General features: G+C 41.2%; 1 protein-coding gene across 2 annotated transcripts in view; it reads left to right on the plus strand.

The window, feature by feature from the left end:
* The first annotated feature begins 1,512 nt into the window (after nt 1-1,512).
* TCEA1 (transcription elongation factor A1) overlaps nt 1,513-15,433 on the plus strand; it is a 28,753-nt gene continuing 14,832 nt past the window's right edge. The window contains exons 1-2 of one of the 2 annotated variants that reach the window (XM_005653062.4): nt 1,513-1,740; nt 12,118-12,180. In XM_005653062.4, the coding sequence (XP_005653119.2) occupies nt 1,678-1,740; nt 12,118-12,180 (126 nt within the window). In that variant the 5' untranslated portion in view covers nt 1,513-1,677. 2 annotated transcript variants of the gene reach the window in all.

Genomic DNA, 15,433 nt, shown 5'->3' on the forward strand with positions numbered 1-15,433 from the left:
CAACGCGAAACCTCATGGTTCCTAGTCAGATTCATTTCTGCTGCACCACAATAGGAACTCCTCTTTTTCTTTTTAGCCATGCTCTGAGGCATGTGGAAATTCCTAGGCCAGGGACTGAACCCATGACCGGAACCACAGCAATGATGCCATGTCCTTAACCCCCTGTACCACAAAGGAACTCCTCAAATTGTTTTCGTTTTGTCATTTGACAATGTTTTATGCATTTTACCACAATGAAAGAATATTAAACTGATAATAAAAATGACAATTATTAACGTAAATGCACACACATCTACAATCACAAGTGGAGCTATGTACATACTCACTAATTGATTCCTCAAGCAGACAAGAAACTGGGATATAAGTATTTGAGCAATAAATAAAATTAATTTCAGGCTAACAGGCCTGTACAGAACTTCACATTTGCCACTACACAATTGGGGGCCCAGAGAATGTTTATAAAAATTGATAAACCAAATCTGAGAAATACCTGAGAACCAGTAGATGTGCAATCATATAATAGGTCTCACTATAACTTATGTTGGGAATCAATAAAAAGATAATTTAAAACAAATGAAATAGAGACACGGCTTAAATTACCCTTTCCCCCAAATAACTGAGCTAGAACAAAATCTTACATCTTGGTGTAGAAAAACAATTATTAGGGAATTTTCTTTTCTTCCCCCAGTGGCACCTGGGGGCATACGGAAGTTCCATCCAAGCAGCAAAGGGCGCTGACTGGGCAAAGACCTATTGAAGGAGCCCACTCTTCAGTACTGATAATTTCCATTTTCTACCTTGCTTTTGTGTCCACCGTCCTCACTGATCTTCAGAGCAGGTGAGACACCTTAATTTCTTAGATGAGAACGTTTTTGTCAACCACTATTCAGCTGTATTCAAGGCATTCCGTTCAAAGTTCCGAGTCGGAAAACGAGATTGTGTCTTTTTTCTTTTTCTTCTTCTTTTTTTTTTTTTTGGCGGCATCTGCGCACGCGGAATTTCCCGTGCCAAGGATGGAACTCGCGCCACAGAGGTGACACGCAGGGTCCTCGACTTGCCGCGCCCCCAGAGAAGTCCTGGGTCTCCGTTCTTAAGGCGCTTACAAAGGACTTGACTTTAAAAAGGAAATGCTTACAACCATCAGATCCCTACGATAAGGGGCCTCTTAGGAGATGGGGTCTGACTTCCAGGCAGCGCCCAGGTGGGAAAAAGCTGGGGCCTCCTGACCCACGCGCGGTCCTCCAAAGCCGCCCGAGCTGCGCGCCGCATGGGTCTCTGCTGGGAGTTGGGGCCGGGAACCAAGGACAGTGGACCGGGGCCGGGGAACCGGGGAACCTGGGACAGGAACAGGGGCGGGGCCGGCGCGAGCGCGCGCAAAGTTCAGTGGTGCCGCCCGCCCAACTTTCACCGCAGCCAGCTGGCTGCGCCGTGGCTCGCGCTCCCCTCCCATCCGCTCTCGATTGGCGGTGCCTGCTTGGCGCGCGCGGAGCTCGATTGGCGGTGCCTGCGGGGGAGGAGCGAGCCGCCGCCGCCGCCGCGGTGGCCTGGGTCCGTGAGGAAGCGCCTGGGCCTGGCCTGCCGAGCGGCCTCGCCGACGCCCGGGCTCGCGCGCAGCCCCTGTCAGCTTCGCGCACTTCCCGTCCCGCGCGACTGGCGCGGGGAAGGTCTGCCGGAGCCATGGACGACGAGGTGGTCCGAATTGCCAAGAAGATGGACAAGATGGTGCAGAAGAAGAACGCGGTGAGCGCGGCGGGCGGCGTGGGCCGGAGGGAGGCCGGGCGGCGGGCGGGAGCCGGACGCGGGGGCCCGTCGGCCTGAGGGGGCTCCTGGCCCTTGCCGCCTGTCTACCCGCCCGCCGCCCTACCCGCGCGACGGGGCAAGGCCCGCGCTCTGGGGAGGGAATCCGGGGGGCGTCTGGCCCCGCGTCCTGGGGAGGGGTCCCGGGCGGGAGTCTTTTAGGGGGCGTCCTGTCCCGCGTCTTGGGAAGGAGTCGTGGGAGGGATCCTGGGGGGAGGGCGTCCTGTTTCCTCTCCCTGAAAAGGGGCCCCCAGGGGGAGGTTATGGGGGCGTCTTGGGGAGGGGGTCTTGGGAGAGCGGTCCTGACCCGCGTCCTTGGGACGGGGTCGCGGGAGGGGGGGTCCTGTCCCGCGGCAGCAGGCGTGGGGACTCCTTCTGGTTGCCCTAGTTCCCTGGTGTTTGTGCAGCGTAGCAAACTTAATCCAGGCGTCCTCCCTTATTTTAAACTCGGTGGTGGTAAAGCCTCGCTGATTTAGCTTAAGAGCACAGAAAGTCCCCACTGTTTGCAAGCTAATAGCGAGAAAGAGCATCAACATAGAGGTCTGAGGTCTCTTTTAGACATCAAGCTGATAAAACTTCTATGTGAAATTCTTGGATCCTATTTCTGAAGAAGGCTAAACTGCCCCTTGATTATCTCACCCACCCTACGCGTTTGTTTAGCAATTAAAAACATATGCCAGTGTACTTGACAAGTTGCTAAACATTTAAAAAAAGTGGATCTTGTTGGGCATACCGTGCGGAAGAGCTCATTTAAGGCACGTTCACTGACTACGGTGTGCTGCCGGCTGGAATTGGCAAATGTCCGTTGCTGGTACTAGGTGGTTTACGGTTAATACCAGCGGAGTTATCTGTTATTGATAACGTGTTCATGTTCTCTTGTGGTTTGTATGAAGTGTGGCAGTTTCTGCATTTCCGTCCACCTGTGTGCTACTTTTAGTCCCTTACTTCATAGTCATCTGTTTTCAGCTAAACTTGTAAAATTCTGTGTCAGACCAAAGCGAAGGTCAAAGGGGATGCACTGATTTGTACACCGCTTTAGAGATACAAAGCATCTGTGCAAGATTCTTTTGAGACTCAAGACACAGCTGTGCTCCGTGTATTTTACAGAATAAAAAACTGAGTCAGAGAGCCAGTAGTTGGTGTATTTAAATTGAGTGTGTGCAACGTGGATTAAACCAGGACCCAGGTTTGCTGCTGGACAGCACGCCAGAGCAGGAAGTAGTGTTAAGCACTGAATTCTTTAAAAAAACAAAAAAATGAAAAACAACACTGAATTCTTAAGACTTCAAGCATAGCCTGTTCCTCTTTTCCTTTAACAGGTGCATTGTCCAGCATGTAATTTCATACCCTGTTAATCTGTATTTGCAATTTTGAACTATTAAAGTATTTCCTGTTTGTTTTCTGTTTCAGACATTATCTGCGCCAATTGTTTATTTCATCCTTTTTTTTTTTTTTTTTTAAGGGCTGCTTCCAAGGCATATTTGGAAGTTCCCAGGCTAGGGGTCACATCAGAGCTGCAACTGCCAACCTATGCTGCAGCCATAGCAATGCCAAATCCAAGTCACATCTGTGATCTACACCACAGCGACTTACCTGGATCCTTAACCCACTGAGTGAGGCCAGGGGTCAAACCCGCATCCTCTTGGATACTAGTCGGCTTCATAAGCTGCTGAGCCATAACAGGAACTCCAACCTGTACCATTTATATTTCCTATTTCATTACGCACTGCAAGCGATGAGTTCTGGATATGTGATAGGCCAAACATTTGTTATTTTGTTTAAACTGGAAGTTTTTTCCTTTGCTTAGTGAACCCTAGACTCCCACAATAGAAGCTAATTCCTGAAAAAGGCTGTTTGTTGGGTATTTTTTTCTCTAACCCAGACTATATAATGTGTACCTTTTAATCATCTGGTGCATTAGATATTTGTTTTGTTTGTTCCCATTTCTTGGAATAGATGTTTCCTAAAAATGAGGAATACTTTAGTGGGCAATTATGGAGAAGACCAGCCTGTGTTTATCTGCAATTCTCAAATAGTAAAAATGTAACTCATCCGTGGAGAATGAGAATAAGCTCCACATTTTTCTGCTCAAATCTTATTTTTCTGGTAGTACAAAACTTTACCAATATAAAAACTTGCCTCCTCCTTCCCCCCAAATAGGAAAGGTGATAAAATGGACTGGCTTTTTATCTTTTTATATTCTCTCTTTTTCTGTCTGTTGTTTCAAATAAGCAAATGAAGTAGAGAAAGGGAAATGGTCTGCATGACTCAGTCCCTGCCTCTGAAGCACATCAGCCCCCATAAAAATAGCTTTTCAGGTGTTCAGCAATTTAACAGAAGTTGTTTTGGGGGCTGTAGGATTAGGGTAAATTTACTTCTCTCTTTTGTGTATGGTTTCCACATTTTCTCTTTGAGCTATTTTTTATATTTTTATACTGTGAAAAATATGCTTTACGAATAATAGCTGTTCTCTGAATTGAGGGTCTTTTTCATTAAAAAAAAATTGTAAGTATAGGAGTTCCCATCGTGGCGCAGCAGAAATGAATCCGACTAGGAACTATGAGGTTGTGGGTTCTATCCCTGACCTTGTTCAGTAAGGATCTGGCGTTGTCGTGAGCTGTGGTGTAGGTCACAGACATGTATTGATCCCGTTTTGCTGTGGCTGTGGTGTAGGCTGATGGCTACAGCTCCAGTTGAACCCCTAGGCTGGGAGCCTCCATCTGCTGCGGGTCTGGCCCTAAAAAGACAAAAAAAAAAGATAAAAATAAATATATTTGATTTACTATGTTGTGCCAATTTCTGATGTGCAGAAAAGTGATCCAGTCATTCATATATATATGTATATATTCTTTTTCTCATACTCTCTTCCATCATGTTCTATCCCAAGAGATTGGATATAGTTCCCTATGCTCTACAGTAGGACCTTATTGCTTATCCTTTCTAAATGTAATAGTTTTCATGAATTGATGTTTCAATGCTGTTGTTAGATATTGCTTCGTTTTAGTAAAACCACAGCTGTCACTTTTAAGTAATAACTGAGCTATTACTCTGAGCCAGGCTTTCTACCTTGTCTCATTTATCCCTTGGACAGTTTATTAAGTATTATTTCTGTTCTATAAATGAGGGAATGAAGTATTTAGAAAGTTAACTGAGGAGTTCCTGCTGTGTAGAAGTGGGTTAAGAATCCAACTGCAGCAACTTGGGTTGCTGTGGAGGTGCGGTTTCGATCCCGTCCCAACACAGTGGACTAAAGGATCTGGCTTTGCCACAGCTGTGGTTAGGTCACATCTGTGGCTAGGATTCAGTCCCTGGCCAGGGAACTTCCAGTGGGTGCAGCCATAAAATTAAAAAAAAAAAAAAAAGTGAATTGTCTTCAGTTAAAGAGCTAGAAAGAGGCCAAATGAGAATGTGACTCTAAATCCGTTTTGCTTCAAAGCCAGCACTACTCTGTTCAGCTACAGCATCTCTGCAGTTCAGTGCATATACACTCAGGAAGTAAGGGTATTTGCTGTTCTGGGCAAACAGATTTCCCTAAATATCCCAACAGTTATCTTCACTCTGGTACTAATCAGAACGTTGCTCCATGTGTGTACTTGATTTTAAACAGTATTAGCAATTTTATAAGTATACACATTGAGGTCATGATGAACCACATAAATTAGTTCCAAATTTTCAGGTATCAGCTATTTATTTTCTTAGTTTTTTTCCTTGTTATTTTGACTTGATGTCAACAAGCAAGTCTGATTCCTAATTTGGGTTCAAATCCTGGCTCTTTTGAAACTTTAGCCGTTGATCTTAGGCAGGTCCCTTAACATCTCTAAAATATCTTTCTTGGTGGTAAATTGGAGGTAGTTTAGTGAAGATTAGATGAATATAAAATCTTGGCAGTGCTTGGGATATGGTTAAGGGCTAAAAATCCTGGATTATTTTTGTAAGGGATTTATAACACTACATTGTAGAAAGAGGAGTCAGGTAAGAACTTAGAATCTTCAAAGCATGGACACATTTTGTGAGTGGTGTTGAGGATTGTTTATTTTTTCTTTATTGAAGGCTCAGGGCTGAGTAGGCTTAAATGACAGAGATAGAAATTGAAATTAGATGTTTGTATTTCTTAGGAGCCTGGATACCTGAAATGTGTACATTTCTAAGTCTTAATCGTACCTGAGTTGGGGGGGAAAAACCTTTAGTTTCAGTATCAGGGCTAGATTAATTAGCATAAATGGAAATTTAGAATGACTACACAGTTTTTTGTAACAGCTCTATTGAGGTGTAGGATACAGGTCACGCTTTTAAAGTAAACAGTTCAGTGGTTTTTAATATATTCACAGATTTGTGCAACTATTACCATTATTAAATTTTAGAATGTTTTTATCATTCCACATAGAAACTGTATCTAAGTAGTCCATCAAGTAGTCACCATATCTGCTCCCTAAGCACCTGTCCCAGACATTTCTTACAAATGGAATCATACAATGTGTGGCCTTTTGTGTCTGGTGTCCTTGACTTGGTGTTTTCAGTGTTCATCTGTGTTACAGCATGAGTCAGTACTTCATTCCATGGTATTGTTGAGTAGCACTCCATTGATATATACTGCATTTTATTCATTCATTCATTTGATGGACATTTTGGGCATTTTGCACTATTTACCTGCCTATTATGAATTATGTGCTAAAAACATTTTTCAGCAAGTCTTTGTGAGGGCACAGGTTTCATTCCTGTTGGTTATATACATTGTAGAATTCCTGGACCATCTGATAACCACATCTAGCCTTTTGAGGAGCTGCCAGACTGGGTTCCAGGGTTGCTACACCGTTTTACATCTTTAGCAGTAGGATATTGAGTGTTCCAGTTTCACCACATCTTTATCAGCACTTGTTGTTATGTCTTTTTGATTATAGCCATCCTAGGGAGTGTAAAGTGGATCTTAGCACAGTGAGATGCATGTCTCTGAAGACCAGTAGGGTGAACTTTTGTCATTGATTGTTGTCCATTTGCATATCTTTGGAGAAATGTCTGTTTAGATCCTTTGCCCATTTTAAAATTGAGTATTTGTATTGTTGAGTTGTAAGAATTGTTTTCCTTTTGAATACTAGACCCTTATCAGAGACAGGATTTGCGTATATTGTCTCCCATTCTGTGGGTTGTCTTCACTCTCTTGATAATGTCTTTTGAAATACAAAAGCTTTTAAGTTTTCTTTTTTTTTTTTTCTTGGCTGGCAGCAAAAGGAAATTCCAGAGCTGAGGATCAGACTCATACCACAGCAGTAACTAAAGCCACAGCAGTGAGAACTCTGGATCCTCAACCCTCTGAGGCACTAGGGAACTCCCAAAAGCTTTTAATTTTTATGAAGTCAAATTTATATATATATATTTTTTTGTTGTGCTTTTGCTGTAGAATAAGTACATATTTGAGATGAAATAGTAAAATTGAATTTCCTAGTTTATAGTGATATTGCTTAGCTGTAATTCAAATATTTGTGTTTCCTTTTTAAAAAAATAAATGGCATCTTAATTTTTTAGATTTTGAAATCTCGTCACAATTCTTACTAAGTGTTTTAGTTGATTGAGCTTTGAATAATGCTTCCTTAAAATGTTGGCGTTATGGCTCTTTGAGGATATTATGGTAGAAATAGGTAATTTTTATATCTTTTATATGGCAATGCCAGATCCTTAACCCATCATGCCACAGTGGGAACTCCCAGATGCCTGTGTTCTTAACAGTATATTCCATGTTGCTTCTTTCCTCTTACTCCCCTTGAAGAGAAGGTTGAATCCTGTAGAGTCTCTTCTATGTTGGGTTCTCAATACAAGTTTTTTGTTTTTTGGTTTTTTTTGCTGCATCCAAGATGTATGGAAGTTCCTGGGCCGGAGATCAAACCTGCACCACAGCAGCAGCTGCAGCCACTGAGTGACAACTGCACCACAAGGGAACTCCTAAATACAGGTTTGAATATCATATTTTGTAAAAGTGCTTGTTTCCAATGACAGGTAGTTGTATCAATGATGTAATAAAGTTGTGTGGTAGCTGTTGTTTACTTTTTAGCCAGTACTGTGAACTAAATTTGACTTTAAATTAAGGTGGAATCTTTCTTTCTCTTGCATCATTATCTGCAGGAGATGCTGCAATCTAATAGACTTGACTTTTAGAGGCAGGCAAATGTTCCGGGAACAACAGAATGCAATTCCTTGCTTAGTAATGCTCTTCACCCGAGTCCACAGAGCAGAACTGCCAGGGAGCCTGTGGAATGGAAGCAGCAGTGGTGTGAGGGCCAGAAGACCAGGTTCTTGTCCCATCACTATGGCGGTGGACAGGTCACTTAGCTTTTCTGAGTTTTGTTAGGCTTTGGAGTAGATAGTCAAAGATGTCTGCTTATTTTTGAATTCCCTGAATTCAGAAAGGGCTTCTGTCTTTCTCCTTTCTGTGTCGTCAGCACAGAGCAGAGTTTGGCACATGATGATGTTAATGGGTATTTGTTGAGAGGCAGTAAGTGTAATTTGACAGAATGGGGAAAATCTCATCTTTTCTAGTTACTAATCATGAGACTTTGTGCAAGTTTCTTAACTTATGTGGGCTTTGATTTCCTTGTCTGTAAAAATAGGGATAATAAGGTTACCTGCTTCCCTAGGGTTTATTGTAAAGATGAAATGAGACAATATATGTAAAGTTTTAACAGAGTGATGACTCAAAGAATTTTTTTGTCACTGAATTCACATGATTGTATGTTTTTTGTCCTTTTCACTCATTCAGATCATTATAGTTGTTTTTTCTGCAAGAACTTTGATTGACAGATTCATCTTATTTGGTTAGCACATGCTCTAATTCTGAGAATGGTCATAGTTTCATCCCATGAGTGTATTTAACTTTTTCTTTCCTTCATACCCTGTATCTCTAGCAGTCTCACCAGAGAGATCTGAGTGAAAAAAAGAGAGTGTGATGAAATTGATGCAAATCTATTGCTTCCACTTGGAAAACATCTGAAACCTTATGCCACGTTGCTGATGTGTTAGAAGAATCAACTTTGCATGTGACAGACAACTTTATGTAAACCTAGAGACCCTACTTTTTAAGGGACTTGTGATTCTTTTTCTTCCTTTCTAGTTGATCCCAGGTCAGAAATTGATTAAAAGAACATGGAGACATGGTTAGAAGAAAAACATCTATGGTAGATATGGGATATTGGTCCACAACCTCTTAATCAAAACCTTTGTAGTCTGGTATATTTGAGAATTCCAATTTTTTTCAGATTTTATAAAGATAATATGGTATATACATCATATGTTTTATAATATCCTCAGTGAGATCTGGGTAGTTTCCAGTGTCAGTTTCCAGATATGAGCATTTCTGTAGTGAAATGCGGCATTCTCACATGAAGTGGATAAGTACAACATAAATAGCTTTGTATATCTGTTGAGATTAGATATTGCTGCCAAATGAGTTTATTGAAAATCTATGAAAAATCTTTCAGTTTTCAAAGGATTTTGGTTTGGGCACTCACAGATGAGAGATTAAAGACGCTTGCTCACAAAAATGTCATGCCTATAGAAATTCTTTTTTTTTTTTTTAAGTTTGACTAAAGTATAGTTGATTTACAATGTTATGATAATTTTTGCCTACAATAAATAGAAATTCTTGATGAATAGTAAACTTAAAGTTAGTGTTTTATTTTTTAATATCTATAATTTATTGTTTTTAATTGCCTCTAAGTAAAAAAAATACGGAATTTTATCATTAGAAGGGATCTTTAAGCAGTGAACATTAAAATCCTTTATAATAACCTGTTTTATAATTTCTGTTGAACTTAAGTTTTTATTTATAAGGTACTGGATTAAATTAAAATGTATTAATTTGTTTCCAGAAGAAGAGTTAATACTGTTTTATTCTCCACAGCTAAATCTAAAGTCTGTCAACTTTAAATGGAAAAGTTATATGACTGGAAACCTTTGCTTGATTTTAAATTGCGGAAATACTAACGATGCTGTGAGACTCCATCCTTGTTTCTTCCTTTGGGGGTGCATCTGGGGCTTTCTGCTTTCCCAGGGTATGCTGAGTTTCACTGATTTGTAGGGTGCCTACTTTTCATATCTGAATATATCAGAAGGAGTTACACATGTCACTGGCCAGATGGCTGTTGGGATGTCCTTTCACAGGCAGAATATCAAGCCCTGCATCGACATTCGCAGAACGGGTGTCAGTGGCTTGGAAGCCATTCTGAGAGATGTTAGTGGAATGATTTTTGAGCCTGAGGAGCCAAACAGTAGAAGAGCCATAGGGCGAAGGCAGCGGGTTCTGCACACCTCAGTGTCCAGAGAGCTGACGGCTTTGAGCTCTTTTATGACTTCTTTTTTTTTAGGGCTGCTTCTGTGGCACATGGAAGATCCTGGGCTAGTGGTGGAGTCGGAGCTGCAGCTACTGCCCTACACCACAGCCATGGCAACACCGGATCTGAGCCACATCTGCAACTTAACACCGCAGCTTGTGACAGTGCCTGATCCTTAACCCACTGAGCGAGACCAGGGATTGAACTCACATCTTCACAGACACTGTGTTGGGTTTTTAACCCACTGAGCCACAGTGGGAACTCCACTTATGGATTCTTTTGTGAAATGCTTCATTACTATTGTTTTGATACAACTTTTTGTGGGCTAAAAATGGATAATCACTCAATCTGAATTAATAAGTGATTCATAAGCGTTAAACTCTGGATGTGAAGTAGTTTTAGAAACACCTTAGCTAGTTTTGCTTGTATTTTCTATATGTAAAAGGTGATATATGATAAAAATTCCAAACCTAAAGGAATTGCAAAAGTTAATAGAAGTGATAAGAAAAGTTTCTTACTATGGTTTAATAGACTTTTATTGGTGGTATATGATGTGTCCAAAAATAGTACATTCACTAAGTGACTGTTAGACTAACAGTGAAGTGTGATACCACCTTAGTGAGAGACTGACTTTATTTATAAATGGGACGTGTATAAACAAATACTACTGAAAATAAAACCTTTACAAAACAACTTTTTTTCCATAACTTTTTTTTTTTTTTTCTTTTTTTTTTTTTTGCTTTTTAGGGCCACATCTGCATCATATGGAGGTTCCCAGGCTAGGGGTCAAATCAGAGCTGTAGCTGCTGGCGTACACCACAGCCACAGCAATTCGGGATGAGCCGTGTCTGTGACCTACACCACAGCTCATGGCAATGCCAGATCCTTAACCAACTGAGCAAGGCCAGGGATGGAACCTGTGTCCTCATGGATGCTAGTCAGATTTGTTAACTGCTGAGCCATGAGGGGAACTCCTCATCACTGTTTTTTTGAAGTGTAGTTGATTTACTGTGTTCTTTCAATTTCTGCTGTATAATAAAGCAAAGTAACCAGCCACACTATGCATACATTCTTTTCTTGTCGTTTTTTTTTTTTCATACTATCTTCCATCATGTTCTAACCCAAGAGACTGGGCACAGTTCCCTGTGCTATATACAGTAGGACCCCATTACTTATCCATTCTAAATGTGGTAGTTTGCATCTACCAATCCCAAACTCCCCGTCCATCCTCTTCTCCCCCCCAATCTCAAACACAAGTCTGATCTCCACGTCTGTGATCTGCTTCTCTTCTGTAGATAGAGATCAGTTGTGCCATATTTTAGACTCCACATAGAACTGATATCCTGTGGTTTGTCTTTCTCTTTCTTACTTCACTTAGTATAAGAGTCTTTAGGTTCCATCCATGTTGTTGCAAATGACATTATTTCGTCCTTTTTTATGGCTGAGTAGTAGTCCATTGTATATATGTACTGCATCTTCTGTTGATGGACATTTGGGTTGTTTCCATGTCTTGGCTATTGTGAATGGTGCTGCAGTGAACATAGGGGTGCACGTATCTTTTTGAATGAAAGTTTTGTCCAGATATATGCCCGGGAGTGGGATTGCTGGGTCATATGGTAGTTCTATTTTTAGTTTTCTGAGGAAACTCCATGCTGTTTTCCATAGTGGCTGTACCAATTTCTATTCCCAGCAATAGTGAAGGAGGGTTCCCTTTTCTTCACATCCTCTCCACAAAGCAGTATTTAACCAGTGCTGGTCATAACCCAGTAAATAGTTTTTGTCATCCTCCAATGAGTTGAAACCCCTACTTGAAAACTGTCTCTTTCTGTCTTGTTCTCTTCCTCATATCTTTAGATCTATAGATCTATACATCTATCTACCATTCTCCTTACATGAATACATGAGCCATAGTGAATTGTGGACGGGAACAATATAAATATAATATAAATTTAAATTTTCCTTGACATTCTCTCTGGGAATTCAGTATTATTTTGTTTTATAGGCTGGAGCATTGGATTTACTGAAGGAGCTTAAGAATATTCCCATGACGCTGGAATTATTGCAGGTATGTGCTAATATGTGTCATAAGTGTTAGATAATTGTCATGAAATACCAAAACATCTTCAGTATCAGTAAAGTCTTTTGTATTTTCCTGTTATAGTGTAAACTGTTATTATCTTGTATTTTTAAAGATGGTCGTATAGATCAGTAATCTCCTAAGTTACCATTGTAGAGAAGTGTTGCCTTCCTTGGGAAGAGTAAACCCTGCATCTCCAAGGTGACAGTGGGAGTCAAGTCTCATTGTGAAAGGAGGTTGGACTTGGCGTGGACTTGGCACTGACTTGCTGAGCAAATGAGGCTTCCAGTCTACCCAGATTCCTGTCCTCACTTGTCATTATCTGTCTTTGATTATAGCCATCCTAGTGGGTGTGAAGTGATTGTTTATTGTGGTGTTGGTTTCCATTTCCCTCATGACTAATGATGTTGAACAGTGTTTCATGTGCCTGTTGACCATTTGTGTTAACTTCTTTGGAGAAGTGTCTTTACAGCTCCTTTGCTTATTTTTAACTTGGATAATTGGTCTTCTTTTATTTTTGAGATACAATAGTTCTTTATATATTCTAGAATTTAAGTCCCTTATGAGTTACAGGATTTGCAAATGTTGTTTCCCATTCTGTGGATTATCTTTACTCTCTTGGTAGTATCTTTTTTTTCTTTTTTTTTTTTTTGGTCTTTTCTAGGGCCGCTCCCACAGCATATGAAGGTTCCCAGGCTAAGGGTTGAATCGGAGCTGTAGCCACTGGCCTGTGCCAGAGCCACAGCAACGCAGGATCTGAGCCACGTCTGCGACCTACACCACAGCTCATGGCAACGCCGGATCCTTAAGCCACTGAGCGAGGCCGGGGATTGAACCACAATGTCATGGTTCCTAGTTGGATTCGTTAACCACTGAGCCACAACAGGAACTCCATCTTGGTAGTATTCTTTGAAGCACAAAAGCTTAAAGTGTTGTTGTAGGGTAACTTACCTGTTGTCTTTGGTAGCTAGTGCTTTAGGTGTCATATCTAAGAAGGCATTGCCTAATTCAAGGATACAAAGACTTATTCTTAAATTTTCTTCTAACAAAAAAAAAGGAGTTCCCATTGTGGCTCAGCAGTTAACAAACCCAACTAGTATCCATGAGGACATGGGTTCAATCCCTGGCCTTGCTCAGTGGGTTAAGGATCTGGTGTTGCCATGAGCTGTGGTGTAGGTAGCAGACGCAGCTCAGATCCCGCATTGCTGTGGCTGTGTTGTAGGCCGGTGGCTACAGCTCCAAATGGACCCCTAGCCTGGGAACCTCCATGTGCCTCAGGTGTGGCCCTAAAAAACAAAAAGACAAAAAAAGGAAAAAGTTCTTTTAGAAGTTTTAATGGTTTTAGCCCTTTCATTTAGTTCTATAATTCATTTTGAATTAATTGGCTTTTTTTTTTCTTAGGGCCCAAGGGCCAAAGGTGCAGCATATGGAATTTCCCAGGCTAGGGGTCGAATCAGAGCTATAACTGCCAGCCTACACCATAGCCACAGCAACGCCGGATCTGAGCCATGTCTGCAACCTAAATTGCAGCTCTCAGCAATGCCATATCCTTAACCCACGGAGTTGGGGTCAGGGATCAAACCCGAATCCTCATGAATACTAGTTGAGTTCATTTCTTCTGAGCCACAATGGAAACTCCTAGGGGTTTATTTTTGGATTCTAAACTCTGTTCATTAATTTTCATGTTTCTCTTTGTGTAGGACCATATTGTCTTGATTATTGTAGCTTTGTATTAAGTTTTGAAATTGGCAATTGTGAGTCCTCTAATTTTGTTCTTTTTCAAGATTATCTTGTCTATTTTAGTTCCCTTCCATTTGCATATAAACTTTAGGATAAGCTTACAAATTTCTGTGCAAAAGGCAGCTGTAATTTTGATGGGAATTGCATTGTATTTGTAATTTGATTTGATTAGTATTAGAATCTTAATTAGTCTTCTAATTTATGAATATGGAGGCCTTTCCATTTTCTTGGATCATGTAAAATGTTTTCAGTAGTGTTCAGTAGTAGCTGTTTTTTACTGTAAGGTTTAGTGGCTATCTTAAATCATCTTGGTGAAAACCCACGAGTGATCAGAAAGGAAGGTGGTCTTCTGTTTTTCTGAAAGTCTGCTTGTTTCCTGTGATAGTGACTGACAGTGTCTCTTGTTATAACCACTCATTCCTTTCAGCCTTACCTCAGAATGCAGCTTAGTGCTCTGTTTTTCCAAGGTGTACAATCTTTCTAACTGTATGCCTTGAAACCAATGTCAACCACGGGCGGAGCCACACATTTTACTACGTATGGTTTATCTCAGAAACTTATTAGTCCTGCAATCAAGAAGCCTGTTTAAGTCTACAATTCCTAATGTCACTTGAGCACAAAACACCTTTTTTGTAGCCCACCTGTTACATCCTGTAAATCCCAGTCCACCAGTTGGAGGAAAAATTCGGAGTCTAGGGAATTCTTAGAGGCAAACCTCAACTTGGTTACCCAAGTAAAATAGCTTCATAATCCTTTCCTTTGTCGACTTTCTTCTAGTATTCCCAAAATAGCCTCTAAAAGGAAGAAAACTTACTCAAATGATCTTAGTGCTTTGCCTCATTTCTTTCTGTTCTTGGCAAGACAGTCTCTTCTTGGGTAAGCAGGTTTTTCCAGATGGCTGTGTCTCCATAGGGGCTTTCTTAGGTTTTAAGCAGAACTTAGGTTTGGTCTCTTTAGTGATCAGAATATTCTGTGATAATTAACAAGAGGTCACCCCTCAGTACACAGTTTGTGATCTCTGTATATCTTTGCTCACCTCTGACACCTCCTAAAATCCGATTTTCTTTGCCAATTCATGTCAATTCCAAACGCCAGAACTATGCTAGTAACTCAAGTTATTTCCTCCACTTGTTACAAAGATAGGTTTTCTTTTAGACGGAGGTTGGGGTGCCAGTGAGAAGGAGCCACGACTGGGAGCTGGGGAAGGAGGGCGCCACAGGCCTGTGGGGCAGCTCAGGGACCTGTGCCGTCCGCCTCGGCACCTGGCTCTGGAAGGTTTTCTGTCCTGACGTGCCTGTTGCATCAGCTGATAAACTAGTGTTTCAGAGAAGTTCTGAAACATTGTCGTGTTCTAAAAGCTTCTTCACTAAAAGTGTTCTTATTACCTAAAAGGAACTACTTTCTGTGGGGAAAACCCAAACATTACTTTCACCCTGTTTGGGGGTTTCAGATAATTTAGCATTTTTCATTTATCATCCATGATTGGCCTGTCCTAGCTGTA

The sequence above is a fragment of the Sus scrofa genome, chromosome 4 (genome assembly GCF_054392235.1).
Source record: "Sus scrofa isolate SSC_HxYL_T2T_F1_AM1 chromosome 4, Sscrofa_HxYL_maternal_Yorkshire_Landrace_v2.0, whole genome shotgun sequence".
NCBI classification, from domain to species: domain Eukaryota; kingdom Metazoa; phylum Chordata; class Mammalia; order Artiodactyla; family Suidae; genus Sus; species Sus scrofa.